This window comes from Telmatherina bonti (assembly GCF_933228915.1).
Source record: "Telmatherina bonti genome assembly, chromosome: 21".
Lineage (NCBI taxonomy): Eukaryota > Metazoa > Chordata > Actinopteri > Atheriniformes > Telmatherinidae > Telmatherina > Telmatherina bonti.
Genome location: NC_136630.1, coordinates 10,017,732 through 10,033,585, shown reverse-complemented (window position 1 = coordinate 10,033,585; position 15,854 = coordinate 10,017,732). Strand labels below are relative to the sequence as shown.

At 39.0% G+C, this 15,854-nt stretch overlaps 1 protein-coding gene across 1 annotated transcript in view; it reads right to left on the bottom strand.

Annotated features, from left to right (window-relative positions):
• ttyh2 (tweety family member 2) overlaps positions 1-15,854 on the bottom strand; it is a gene marked incomplete at its 3' end in the record, with an annotated part of 73,999 nt that overhangs the window by 49,498 nt on the left and 8,647 nt on the right. The window contains exon 2 of the mRNA XM_079260388.1: positions 5,002-5,174. Coding sequence (XP_079116514.1) covers positions 5,002-5,174 — 173 coding nt within the window. The remainder of the gene's footprint in view (positions 1-5,001; positions 5,175-15,854) is intronic.

Below are 15,854 nucleotides of genomic sequence, written 5' to 3'. Positions count from 1 at the left end.
TCACTTAACTCAAGCTTCCACATTTAATTAAGAGAATCCTTTTTTTTGCACAAGAGTTTAGCAAATAATTTATTATGAAAGCTTATGAGCCCCCTAATATCATGTGGTTCTTACAAACCCAAAATCTTGAGGTTGTGATACATCTCTCACATATATTTAACATTTAATCTGCTTCCCAAGAACTCAGATAGTAACCTTCTCAAAAACAAGTTTATAAAAAATCTGCATCGCTCCACGCAATATTGTCCAGTTGCTGTAGTCGTCCTCGTCCCCAGCCACTTAACGCTTTCAGCCGTATTTTTACTCATCTAATTTTGATTTTGCAATATTCATCTTTAATGAAGGAAAGACTGCCACATTTGGGGCACTCTGCATTTTAAGTAACAACACATACATAATTAAACATCCTGTAATGAAGACTGGTTCAATCAATGAGAACAGAAGCCATTTGCAGCCATTTACAGGAAGATAAAGCACTGATGAAGCTGTGACATCAGGTTAAATCCTATGTGATTGGCACTTAAGTTTTTCCAGGTAAAGTTTCAAAATGATGGGGGAAAAACAATTTGACATGAGGGATACTTATTATACATAGTGGCCATAGCAGTCTCAATTCAAAACTTATAAAAGGTTTTGGTTTTTTTTCTTCCAAAAGATGAGAGCAGGATGGTTCATTTTTAGTATCATTGTTCATGTTGGCTCCACTGTTGTGCAACTGTTGTTTAAGATTTTAGTCTTCAGGTGTCAGAGGTTTTTTTTTTTAATATTAAATTTTGATATTAAGATTTTTAAAAGGCTTTTGGTTGGAAGTGTTTGGAGATAAAAAAAAATACAGTAAATGAGAAAAATGTTAAATATTAACCAGCGATTGGGAGTAAACTTACTCATGTCTTTTGTATATTAAATGAGAATCAGGAAATTGTTTAAAAGTACTTAACAGTGAAAAATGTATCCTTTTCAGCTCAGTAATGTGTACATATCCCAAACCATCCATCTATTATGTTCACCGCTTGTTCCTATTGAGGGTTGAGGGAAACCTTAACCAAGCAATCACTGGGTGAGAGGACAGGTCACCAGTCCATCACAGGGCAATTTGTCAGTCATCTTGTGGTATAAAGCGGTGACAAGTTTTGGAAATCTTTCTGAAGATATGGCCTGCTTGGTCCAGTTATGCAGGAGTGGTATTGCTACTTTTGTGCTTACGGAGTTAATTTCAAATTTCATTCATATGTGCGGGCATTTCCAAAATGACCAGGCAAACAAGAAAGGATGTAAATCAGTGTGGATTTAGCTGGCAACGCAGTTGCTGTAAAGTTTATATAACCATGGACTACTTGTGGAGTTAACAATGAACATAAAAAAAACCTTAATAGTAGCAATGCTCATGGCTTAATCTAATATTTCCCACCAGCTGATAAGCATGATTGTCACATGGTTGAACATCCTCCACTGTGGCAGAAAAAACTGAATTATCTACTTTGAGAGGGCAGCACATTTCAGCCACAGCCTGATGATGTCCGTCCTGACTTTGTTGAGTCGGTGAAACTGTTTCAGTAACTTTATTAGAAACTGTACAGCCTGTTGAGGTCAGCATGAATGAGTGATTTGCAAGTTTGACAAACCAGCAGAGATCTAAAAGAATGAAAAGTTGGATTAAAATGATGAATTGCTCTGGGTTGCTCTAATCAAAGGCTGCAAAGTTAACATCATTAATCTACTCATCATATTGCCACTAAACTGATGTCACTTGACATCAACAAAGCCTTTTGTTCAGCGCGGATGTTGATGAGAACCAGCAGCGTCCAGTCGAAAGAAATCACATTTACTGACACGCTCTTTAACGAAGGCTGCCCTTTACTGGCGGGTTAATTGGCTGCTTGTTAATTAGGAGCTCGGTCGTGTTCCTTCAGCGGCAGAAGAACACAGCGGATGCTCAGAGTGCAGGGTCGGAGGTACAGCTAATTTCATTAGCTGGGAAAAAATGTAGCTGTTCCTGTTTTCTGGTTTTTTCTGAGACTGTGTGCGTTCATGCAACCAAAATAGGCAACCTGCAACCTATCTGATGCAGTGTATATGATACTGCTTTTGTTATAACACAAAAGTAAGGCTCAGACAGAGCTATGTACTTATTTATCCTTACAGAGTTTTATATATTTGTAATTCATGTGATCTTGGTTGTGAGGTGTAAAGCAAACTGCTGAAAGGGTACCCAAAGGAACCTCTTATCTTTATGCATTCTAAGCAAAGCTCCCTGGCAGCCATTATTATCAAAACTGGTAAAAGTGCACAAAAATCCTGAGATATTCCCAGGTCAGCCGAGGGCCTCCTCCAGGGGGGACTATCCTGGAATACCTCACCAGGAAGGTTTCCAAGAGTCATCCTAACCACACGCCCTAGCAACGTCATCATCCCCTTTCTCCATGCGGGGAGCAGCAACTCTGAGCCGCTCTCTGATGACTTAACTTCTTCCCTGTACCTCTGGGAGAGGCCAGATGCCCGGTGGAGGATTTGTTTCCATGATCCTCTTTCAGTCACCACTCGCAGCTCATGACCATAGACTGAGTCAGCTCTTTTCTGCATCACTTCAGATGCTGCACCGATCTGTCTGTTGATTTCCTGCTCCTTTCTTCCAACACTCCTGACCAAGATCCTGAAATGCTTAAACACCTCCAATTGGGGCAGGATCTATTCTATTCTATTCTATTCTATTCTATTCTATTCTATTCTATTCTATTCTGAATACAGTCATTTAGTAGACGCTTTTATTCAAAGCGACTTACATATGAGCGAGAACAACACAAACAGTAGAGGACATCGTTGGAAGGTGCTAGTAGACTGTCCAGTTGGACGCAGGTACTTACATGAAGTGCTACAGGCTTTTTTGTTTGTTTGTTTTTTTTCTTGGTCTTTTCCCTTCCCACCCCACAATATTACCTATGTTATAATACAAAGAATTAATACCATGTTTGTTGCAAAGAACTGGGCTAAGTTCTCCAACTTTTCCGACAAATATAGCTAAACTAAACTAAGTGTGGAAACATTCCTTGAAGAGCCGAGTCTTTAGCTTGCTCTTAAAAGTAAACAAGGACTCTGCAGAGTGAACAGAGTTTGAGAGGTTGTTCCACCATTGTGGCACAACAGAGGTAAAGAGTCTGGCTAGTAATTTCATCCCACCTATTAGTGGTAACACGAGGCGTCTTTTACTGGTAGAACGTAGCTATCGAGAGGGAGTGTAGGTCTGGATACGTGCTGCGACCAGAAGCCAGGGAAGTGTGATTAGCAGCGGAGTGACATGAGCTTGTTTGGGTTGGTTGAAAAACAGATGCGCTGCGGCATTCTGGATGATCTGCAGAGGTTTAACAGAGCATGCAGGCAGACCTGCCAAAAGGGAATTGCAGTAATCTATGTGTGAAATGACCAGAGCCAGAACCAAAAGCTGAGTCATGTGTTCTCTCAGGTACGGTCTGATTCTCTTGATGTTGTAGAGAGCAAATTGGCAAGTACGGGCAACTGGGGCAACATGAACCTTAAAGGTCAACTGGTCATCCACCATGACACCAAGATTTAAGAGTCAAGCTTCACACTTAATTGCGGAGGTAAGGAAGGATTGGCTGGACAGACAATGAGCTCTGTCTTGGATAGATTGAGCTGAAGGTGGCGAGCCTTCATCCATGCAGAGATATCAGCAAGATTTTGTTCCTAACTTGTAAAGAAAAATCCACATTTTTCCATCTGAGGACTAAGACTCAGATTTGAAGATGCTAATCCTCATCTTAGCTACTTGACTCATAACAAATAGCTTATATGGTGCATTCTTTTGACCCATGTAGCATTTTTGTTTACCTTAGGCTGACAAAGTGCTTCAAAATGTATTTCCCTGTTCTGGTTAAGCTTTTGTAGTAGCTTCCAGAGAAACTCCATCTTTGTTCTACTTTTCAATGGATTCATGTTGTAGGATTTTTTCTGTTTCTTGTCTTTGCAGTACCTGCTTGTTTTGGTTCCTCATCCAGTCTTTTTAGGCAATATATATCCATGGCCACAGGTGTATAATCCAGGTGCCATAAAGTAGAAATCCTGCCATGTTTTTGGATCTACCTGTGCACTTTAGAAAACATTTTTCACAAACTGGCTCATCTACCTTGCTGTGGAGCTGAGCTAATTAAATTCAGCTGCTATAGTGACTGGTTGGAAGGAGCTGCCAGACAGGACTTTTACTTTATGGCACCTGGATTCTACATCTCTGTCCATGGCTATCTCCCACCTTCTACAATTACACCTCAAACACTTAATCAAACATAACTAGAAAGATGATTGTTCCAATACCGCCTTAATATCAAGTATCATTACGTCCTCAAAGCCAGTAAAACATCTCCATACATTCATTCTGTGGTGTGGTCCATGTGACTCAGAATCCAACAAAAATGTTCAAAGAACGATAGGGTTCACAGAGATGTTATCCACATTAGTGTCTCAGCGTTAAAAGAGACTTTGCAGAGATAGATCAAAGGCTGCACTCATCAAAAGAAGGAAAAAATTTAAAAATATATCTACTGAATTTGCTATTGTGAAACCTAATCCACAGTATCTGCAGGAGTAGAAATAAAAACTTGGGATATTTTACAAAAAAGGCGAACAGACAGAACTAAAACTATATGTCACAGTTCTAATGCTACTGCAGATAAGTGACATACTACACACAAGTGCCATCGTATTAAAAATGGTCCAAGTGTCAGCTCCTGCCATTATTCTCAAGATCACATTCTCACACATTAAAATTATAAGACCCGCTTTGCTTGTAAACATGCAGAAAATTGACAGGCTTCAAACTATAAGGTTATAAATCCAATTTGGAAAAGAGAATTGAGTCTAATATGATGAAAACATTACACCAATTACAGCTCTGTGCTCTGAATAAAGGATGATCGGTGACAAATATCAATGGCAGCCATTAACAGAGTGCAAAATAATCATTTGAGCTTGTTTGTGTGTTCATTCTCTCACCATGTCATGAGCCCAGCAGCGACAGCAGACCAGGTGACGCAGCAGGAGTTGGGCTTCTTGCTTTCCTCCTCTTCATCTTTGCGGCAGCAGCACAAACAGCTCAGGTAGATGGCCAAACAAAGAAGGTTGAGGCCGAGTCCTGCAGCTGCCACAACGCCCAGGAATATCAGAGACTGCAGATTGAGAGAAAGAAGAGAAGAAAGAAGATTTCCTTTAGGGCATGAAGTCATACATTAAATGTTCACAGCAGTGGAAAGTATTTTACAGCGTTCATTCAGTAAAAATGTCATGAGCATCATATGCAAGGCCTTTACTCAACACTCAAAAGACACTGTGATTCATCAAAGCAGGAAAAACCTGATGTTACTGTTAACAATGGCTCTGTTAGGCTGTCAACGAGGATAAAACCGCCAAAAATGGCAGATTTTAACTCAAATAAATGTGTTCAAATACAAAATGTCATATTTATGTTAATTATCTTGGCCATAGAACAGGGGGATAATACACAAGGAGCTTATTTAAATCATCTCAGGAGGAGTTAGTTGAGATATGGAGCAGTATTATGCTCTCAAAACTGTCCTAGATACTACCTGAGCAAAAATGTAGGCTATATAGTTAAATGTGTATATTATTATACACACACACACACACACACACACACACACACACACAGAGAGAGAGAGAGAGAGAGAGAGAAAGAAAAAGAGAAAGAGAGAGAGAGAGAGAGATTTAACACTAAACTATAAAATAGTATATAGTTAAATCTATAATGTATATAGTTAAATATACATTAGCGATATTGAAAATCTTCATTTTTTTGTGCTTTACAGCCTTATCAAGCACACAGTTAAGTACAATTCAGTTCTTTTCTAACCAAGCTCTCATCCAAACTTAGCAGCTCAAAAGACAAAAGCAGTTAAGCTAGCTCATGGTAGATTTCCAACAAATATGGATACTTTTTTCAGCAGTAATTTGGGAAACTGCAGTAAAGCTGAAGACAATTCACTTTAGTTACCAGTTTGGCAACAGATAAAACAATAAATCATAATACTATGTCTCATTATGTAAATGTGCTTTGCTAATCATTTAATCATTTACTTGTTGTCTTGGAGTTTGTTTATCATTATGTTGCTTAAAGATGCACTAATATAAAAACCCAATCTGTTCCCAAATCTCTAAAATGGGATTAGTGTGTATTTAAACAATAACACTAATGTTACCAACTATTTTCATCAGAAACTAGCTAAAGCCTGCTACAAATATAGCTATTTTATAGCTAGCTGTCCTGTGCCAATTAGCATTGTCATAATGTGAACACATGAACTTCTTCCCCTACTCTCAGTGCTACAATGTAGTGTAGCTTAATATAGCCTATAAAACTGCATTAATACACATATTTTTATTTTTGTGGTACATGATTATGCTAGCTTTGTTATGATGAAGTGAAACAGCTGCTTTACCTGATTACCTGGTTTTGTTCACAGGTTAAAATTCTGATTCTGGACCTGACTGCATTACAGTTTTCATCTGATCCATCGTTTCTTGTCTGTTCTACTTTCTTTCTCCATAAAACACAGTGGGATGATTTATCCTTTTTGAAAGTATTTAACATGTCCAGTATTACTAATTCCTGCTAACCCACTGCACTTCGTGACTTTAAGTAGTTGCATAGTTGATATTCACATTTTAAGGGAGATCAAACATTAGTGGTGCAGTTTTTTTGTTAATGGGCTGGTCTGAGTCAAAATGCCAGGGCTGATTTATTGTCTCAGTCCACCTTTCATAACCATTCATACAAACAAGAAGTGATACGCTGAGGAATTAATCAGTGTTGGAGAGAATCTAATTAACTTTTTCTATAAAAATGATTTAATTTTTGCCATCAATACTGACAAATATTTACTGTAATTAGAGGGAGGCAGACATTTTTCTCGACTGCACAGCCTTCTGCTTTGATAATAAAATCAAAATGATGATCTGGGACTCCAAACAAACAAGTTCCGATAAACATTTACAAACATTAGCAAGGTAATAAGACACATAAAAGCCAGTGAATATGTCTGCTCCCGCTTTGGTAATAAGGCCAGCTGCATTCTGGGATCTTGCCTCCAGCTGGAAAGCAGACAGACATCTCCTCATGCATTTTCTCCTCATTTCTCCACTAATACTCATCCCACCTTCTGCAAAAGATGGAGTGTGATGACAAAAATAGCAACAAGACCGTGGTAACTGCCTAAAATGAATTCTGCATCCATCTGTGAGCAGATGGGCTTATTCAAGCAGAGGCCTGTATTTTTCACCCTTCCTCTTCTTTTTAAGTTTGTCTGAAATGTTTCTGGTGCTGAGCCATCTGCTCTTTTTCTGTGAAGTCAGGCCTATTACAAGCTAAGAGTTGGTATTAGACTGCAGGAATAGAAGAATCTGCAGGATTATGTCAAGATTGCTGTAAAGAGCCAGGTAAACCACAAACGCAAGAATCCTTCGAAATGCTAAAACCAGCAACAGTCCACATAATCTGGGACAATCCTGTCAAATGTAAAGAAAATAATCTTTCCTTTTAGCATTAGCAGGTTACTCCTCAGAAACAATCCATCTTTCTCCTGCTCGTTTCCCCAGCTCTATCATTTGGGGGGCAGTACTTCATTTTGTCCTATTTCATACCCAGCATGCTTTTTATTTAGAAGGGTGCACATCTAAAACCCCTCTTGGGTAAAAAAAAAAATTGAATTTGCAAAAGTCGTCTTGTGACATCACCCATTTCCTGTTTAGATTTGACTTCTGGCTCTCCTGGCTACGATGCAAGAAAGTGACCCAGCTATCACACCACTATGATCTATAGATGGGATAAGGATAGAGCTTTCTTTACCCCAAATGCGATTTAAAACAGAAGCTCTATTTACTTTCATCAGTCCTTTTTTCTCCCCCGAACAGCATTCTGCATTCTCCACATGGTCAAGTTCAAAAGGGCATTGATGCTCTTTCAGAACAGGATTCTTCAAGTCCAGTCCTGAGGGGGCCAACGCCCTGCCGGTTTTAATTGTTCCCCTGCTTCTAACACCTATTTCAAATGAAATGCCTTTCTTTAACAGCTTGTTCGCAGTTCATCTTGACTATGGACCAATGAACATTAACATCAGCTGATTTGTAAGAGGATTTTTAGATACTTGGATGGTTTTTGTAATAATTTTCAGCTCCCTAAAAATGACTAACCTTCCATTGAACAGTTCTTCCAAATTAACAGACGTTTGCCAGTCATGGATAAATACATTCAGTATACAAATGATAAAGTAATCTATATTTGCCTCAACCATTTGAATTGGGTTTTTTTCTGACTAAAAATCCGATGATGCTTTTTTTAAATGAAGCTGTTTTTGAAAAAAAAAGTCTGAAAAAAGTTTTATAAGCTGTCAACCAGAAGTCACTCAATTTCTTCATATACTGTAGGAGCCCATAAAAAAGTTAAAATGGATGGATAAAATTTGGTGCCATGATTTTAGAGAAGGACCAGTGATAAATGCTGTGACCAGACAGCAGGATTGCAGTCATATAACTGTGAGACAAAGAGACTGAAAGAAGCTCCACGCCTTATCCTATGGCAGAAAGGGGGTATTTAATGAGAGAGGGCAAAAATTGGATGTAATTGAGGTGAATTGTCCAAATGAGATGGAAATGTGGGGGCGCAGGTGGATAATTTGAATTTCTTGGGGGATGGGTGGGAGAACGCCTCAGATTATTGGACTGGGGTAGAAAAAAAAAAAGGGTGGGAAAGTCCTGCTAAATGCACAAACGCTGGGTACCCCCCAGCCGCTTCCATTGCCATGGTAACATGCAGGTTAGTCAGTGCCCTTGCAACAGAGAGGGATGACGAGTGAAAGGGCGAATTATCACAGCCTATTTGAATTAAGCAGCATGTGACAGGCTCACTTAAATTGCCATGCCTCTGTCTTGTGATTCGTCTGCAGCCAGGCAATGAGGAGAAAGGAGGGAATGTGGCAGAAAAGGAGAAACCAGAGAAGGAAATGGGTTGCATTCGGGAAACCTGACTGGGAAATATGAGGGCTCATGTGGACCACCAAAACAGTAAACCTGTAGTTACATAGTTTTGCATTGTTTTACATAATAAGCCTCATGATCTTTTGCTTAATATAAACAAAACATTTTTGAGGGAATTCATACTTTCTTTTTTCTTTTTAAGGGACTTAAAGAACTTTCTTTCTCCACCTGATTCTACTGTTCTTTCCTCAGTTGTAGGGTGCAAAAATAATGGCTTCTGAATTATGGAGCATCCATTCAGTGAAATGACAGTTATGCACACACATACACACTCGTACCACAACCCCATCCTGAAACCAGGACTTCCCAAGCACTCCAACCTTCCATTAGGTTAAAAAACACCATTTATCTTTTACTGACCAGAGTGTGCATGCTTTCTCTCTCTCTCTCTTTGGTGAAATCAAATTGACTGCTCTGACCACTTAACTTCTACCTAAATTAAGACTTAGCAGTTTCCCATGAAAGCTCAATATGTTATCACCCTTCTCCTTTTTTTACTAAGAGATTGTAGCGTCTTGCTCAATTGTTTTCCTGTAGAAATGAGACAGAGTGGGGGGTGTTAGCATAAATGGGAAAAAGAGTTAGACCCATCTGAGTGTAAAGACAGTTGCTGAGGTCTGGACAACCACAAAGAGGAAATGACAGAGAGACAAAGGGAGGGTGACATAATGATAGACGGAGTTATATATGTAATGAAGTTAACAGTGACACACCAGGTTGGGTGGGGAGGGAAAAGTGAAAAGACACAAGGCAAAGAGAAATGTGCTGTGTGTCCATTTATAAGACGTAGCATCCTCATTCACACTGCTACCTCCATTAGACTCTTCACCTCGGCTCTGTTGTTCTCTTGTCACAGTCTCATTGCAGATGACTTTGCCCTGCAGCCAAAACATTGCATAACACCACAAATTTCCTCAAAAACTCATTGTTGACTGTGACTCTGTGCACAGAAAGACAAATCAATTAGTAGCTCTTCCCCAAAGAAGGACAAATAACACGAATTTAAGGAGTGACACAAAGGCTAAACCAGAAAAGCCGACAGAAAAATAGTTTTTAAAAGAAACTTCTGAGTCGTCGGAGTTCTCATGTGGCGCCTGTTTGAACTTCATTTTGCTATAGTTCACTTATGTAACTCAGTTAAGCCTGTGATTTATAGTTATTATATTCATCATAATCTAAATAAATTATGCACTTAGTCTAAAAATGTGAAAAAAAAATACACCTCATCTAAATGTCTGAGTTTGAAGTCCTTTTCTTGAACAAAAAATGTTTGGTGAAATTATAAGAAACACCTTTAAAGTCATTGCAAAGGTCAAAAACAAAAAGCCACAAAAGAGCAAGAAAATTGAGAATTTTTAAAGTTCAAACTCAATCTTTCATTGAATTTTTGTTCATTTGTTTCCAAGTATATTTTTTACAAAAATACATCGCTTACATGTCCGTCCATTTTTCAAAACGCTTAGTCTGATTAAGAGTCACGAGGAAGCTGGAGCCTATCCCAGCAACCTAACCAGCGAGAGGCATCACTCACATGTGTATAATCTAGATATATATATATATATATATTAGGGATGGGAAAAAATAAATCGCAAAATTGAAAATCGGGATTTTTTGCTTCGCAATTTTAATTTTTTTTTTTTCAAATAAATTTAAATAATCCATTATAATTATTTTTGTCATTTTTATTGTTTTCATTCATTTTTTACTTGTTTTCTTCGGCATTGTAGCAGCAGAATGATGGTCTGACTACTGTGTTGTTTTTTTTCCTATTTAAAATCAAGAAAAATGACAAGCAAAAAAAAAAAAAAAAAAGTTTTGCACATTTTTTGTTTTTAAATCTACAAAAATCAGCAATATTGAAGAATTGTGAGAATCACAATTTAAATCGAATCAGCACCCAAAAAATCGTAATCATTTTGAATCGGGACAAAAGCATATGGTTACAGCCCTAATGTATATGTGTAGTTCATTTTTTACCATTATTTCCAGTTTATATCCTCCTATTTCCACATTTATCTATTCATTCTCATATTAAAACATTATTTTATTTGACTTTTATTGACTTCAAGGATTTAATTCCTTTATAGTCAACAATCACTACCTTTTTAAAAAAAAAATGTAGGAAAAATTCAACAATGAATTACCTTCTTTCACTGTTGCAAGCTTCCATAGTCGTGAACTAGTAAATCCATGTCTGCATGGAATTTATGAGCGACCTGTGTCTAATCAGTGTAGAAAAACAGAACAAACAAAGGAAGTGGACCAGACTGTCTCTCACACACACACCTACAATACAAAGGAGGATGTATAATGAGGCAGAAATGACCCACAGGCCATCTATACTCCCCAAAGCCCCATCAGAGGTGTGATGAAAGCCAGTGGGAGGATGATGGCACAGATGGGACAGTGAGATAAATGATCGGTGACGTTGTTACGGTCTATTACAAAGCCATCTGGAAAACACAAGCGCTGAAACATTTAAAAAAGCAAATCTCATGCATCTGGTTAGCATAACTACTTATTATTGCATGACGAGATATGAAAATGGAATCACAAATCATCATCTGATTGCTGACAGGATGCAAAAATCCAGGCCGTGCAGCACCCATGCAGCTCTTAAGCAAACTTATGGCGCTTTCTTATCCATGCATGAGGCAATTTAAAGGAGGCGCAGTGGAGGTCAAGACAAGTCCAACCAAAGCTTAGTCGTTCTAAATGTTTCATGTCTTTGCTAAAAGGGATAACGCAAAAATCTCACATGAAAATCCGACCTGAACAAATGCTTCAACGAGGACGTTGTCCCTTTGAAATAGAAAAGAAACAAAAACCAGACATGGAAGATGATTTGGATGTTAAGCAGATGCAAACTCCAGCTGCATTAGTGTTACATGCTGTGTGTCTCCCGCTGATCTCTCATTAGAAATCAAACTTTAATACAAAAAAGGGAAACATAATTAATACATAGAAAGAGAAAGCATGGCCATCTGTTACCGTGCATCTTCGAGGTAGATTTACAGACTTGGAGTGGCGTTAAATGCAAGCTAAGTGATACGAAATGTATTCTAAAAGCAAGACTGCTCAATAGCAGGTGGCAGACAGCTGTGTGTAGGTAGAGAAGGTCTCCAGGCGCTGTGTACACCAGTGTTCTATAGAAGTGTGTGTGTGTGTGTGTGTGTGTGTGTGTGTGTGTGTGTGTTAAGCCTGAATGAACAGTGACATGAAGGGGGTTAAATAGATGTCAGGTCAGTTAGTGAAAGAAAAAGACAAGGAAGAGGAGAGATTTTTGCCTTTAAAATGTCAACTCGAAGCAGGTGGCGGGACCTCAGATTGGCTGAGGAGAACTTTTTTTGTTTATTTTAAAGAGATAAGTGACTTCAAGTCTTCAAATCCCTGTTTCTAGTTTAAAAACTACAATTTATCACAGTAGAAAGGGTTCAAACAATGCTACCAAGCACCCTTTAAAAGCAAGCTGAAATGGCATCAGTATGAGGTGAAATATCTACCCGGAGATCAATAGAAATAACCTGACTCAGTCTTACAACTCTGCCGGCTGTTCCACCCCAATACTCTGATGAATGCCCCTGGGACCAGGACACTTCTCTTTGGAGTGGACTCAGCTGGGCCTGCTCATCTTTGCAGCTGGGACACCATTAGGTTTCTGCAAGGTGACTGACATGCACTATCACCAGTATGGCTAACCTAAACACGCCTATACATTCAGTAAAACTCCGTTAAAAATGCTGTAATGCTAACAACTGAAGACTGCAACAGTCCACTATGAAGACGTGTCCATTATCAACCCACAAGCAGCTAAATTAAGACATTTTTAACCAAAAGCTTTAGGATTTCTTCCTACACAAATCATTTCAGATAGAAATCGATGGATGATGAGTACTTAGCACTTAGCATTTGTTGTTTCAGTAAGACCTTCATAGCTTTAATCAGTCAGACTTTGATTTAATAAACATTCTTAATGATATTCTGATTTAAATTACAAGACACAATTCATATGCTATACTTAAAGGGGCTCTAGGATGCTATTTCTAGTTTTCTAAGCTTTCTACATTGTTATAGTGCTGAATACTCATCAGACATGAGTGGCGCCGTTTTCTTTATTACCTAAACGCATGTTTGAATTCTCCAGCACTCTCTAAGTTCAGTTTCCATGACAACAGAAACGATTGCTTTAAGAGTTTTTTTCTACTTCAAAATTTTAGTGAGGTCCCGGAAGAGGGACTCAGTGATTGGTCATCTTGTCTAGGTTGTGCACGTTCAGGTGAAGAAAGCCACGCCCACCTTCACTGCTCAGCATAACTACTCCTAGCAGTTGACCAATCAGACGCAGCCTGCAGGCAGGACATGGGGCAGAGCTTTCTCCGTTTGTTTGTTTCCGGCAGGGGCAGATCTGAGAGGATCAATACAAAATGAATAAAGGAGTTTGTGAAAAATGCTTGATTATTTCTTGCCCTTCTGGACTCGCATATTAAGACAAATCCGACTGAAATGTGCACAATAGAGCCACTTTAAAGGTGGGTCTATATTGTGATTGAGTCAATGTAAATGGACTTTTCCAATCATGTTGACCACTCACAGCACTTTACACTACATTTACCATTGTGAATGTGCCACATGTGGGTATATCATTGTCTTACCCAAGGACAGTTTGGCATGTAGTCAGGGGAGGCCTGGAATCAATCTCCCATCCTTCCGGTTGAAAGATGACTGCTCTTCCTCCTGAGCTGCAGCTACCCAAAGTAGGTGTGCACTTTTAATTATTCTTAGTCAGAGACACAGTTTATGTGTAAAGTCCACATGCTAATAAGCGGTGTTACTGTAACTTTTCTCTGAAATCCATAGCTGTGATGCTTGACAGGAGTTATGAATATATTACTGCTAATCCAGAATATAATTAGGTAGGTTTTGGAAGGTTTGTCTCTTTCTGCTTCTCTGTATAGGTCATCCTTTCTGGGACATCTTTGTAGTGCAGCGAAGCGCATTTCTTTTTCCATTTTCTTGACACCCTTTCTAAAGCACAAGCCCAAACACTTCCCTCAGGGGAGCGAGGGGTCATGACGTTGATGCTACACCCCCACAACAAAGGAAACCCAACCCCCCTTAGTTTCCGTGGAAGAGCAGATTTCAGCCTTGTTTGTACTGGAGGGGAATGTGAACCCATTTGTCCTAATTCGCGCAGCTTTTGCAAATGGATGCTTGCTTCAAATCGGACCGGCCAAAGTCTCTCCCCATCCTGCAAACTGAATAAAACACAACTTTGCAGCTCCACTGAGTATTCAGTGGTGTCATATCCTGTTCTTATATTATTAGATCAGTATTAACGATGGACTTACTGCCTTACCAGTACAAACCTCAAGCATACAATTCAACCAATCAGGTGATGCAAATCACAGGCTTCAGGCACTATTGAGACAGATTGGGGTTAATGACCTTCTGGAGAGCCAGAGGGGACACTGTGAATGCACTTTCTAAGTGTATGATGACACACAAAAGGAGTATATAGATGGCTGCCTTTGAAATAAGAAGAAAAATTAACTCTAGAAAGGCTCAGCTGGGGTGAATCACTGATTTAACAATGAGGTATACAACAATCCATTCACAAAGGGAGAGTCTGAGGTGGCACAAGTAGCATTTGGATTAAAACCATGGATTTAAGACCGATTCTCTTGTGAATACTAGAAGATTGATACATTTCCAATGCAATCATTGTGACTGTGATAGCTGAACTGATAATGGATTTTCAGCTTTTAGCATGCATAATTTTCCATTTTCTATCACACAAGCTAACTAAACACAATTACCATGATGGTGCAGTTCATGCACTGAGCTGTAAAATCACCTCCAATCAGTCAAATATATGAAGATGGAATTGTGTAAAATATAAAAGCAAATACTTTAAACCACAGAATTAGAAATAATACAGATGTGAAAGAGTATAATGAGCAAATAATAACTCAGTGCAGAAGAGCAGTCAGTCAAGTGAAGAACAATCTTTTCCTAAAAGTGTGGAGATTCAGAGATTCTCTCAGTCGCTCAGACACATGAATGGCTCTGACACAACCGTTTAAAATGGTATCGGGAGGTTTGACATCAGTGAAGAGTGGGGGGAGGTGAAAGGCATGCAGATGAATGAAAAAATACACAGGAAGACAAAGACAGCATAAAAAAAAAAAAAAATCCTGGAAGGTCTGGAAATCTGGGCTGTTTGGGTGCAGCCGGGCGGAAGGTTTTTCTCAGAGAATAACTAAGAGAAGCACGGAGGCAGAACAATAACGTGGCGTATTAAGAGAGTGTATTTGTTCCTGAAATGGATTATTATGTCTGTGGTTTGTTCACTTATCCCACATCCTTCTAAACCCAGGAATAACCCGATAAAAGCTTTCAGCTGTGACTTGTCTGACACAGACATTCCAAGTGATCCATGTTGGGACATTATAACATATTTTCTCAAGAACAATCATTGTTACCATTCGGAGAACAGTCTAGTTCGGGGTTTGGTGATGCATAAACATTGTCTTTTCCTCTGGCAAGGCAACAGCTCCAGTGGAAATCTGCTCTGTCAGTGCTTTCAGAGTGCCTGGCTACGCCTGAGCAAAGAAAAACCAGCGGCGTGATGATTACTATGACTTCTCTTGGACATGTGTTCAACTCTGAATGAAATTTCTTATGGAAATTTTCATTTAAATATGTGTTGAGTGCCATTATTTTTACTCTCTGAGCTAGATGCTCCTATTTGTCATAAATACCATCAACTTCTCCATTGACTCCATGACAAAATGAGAACT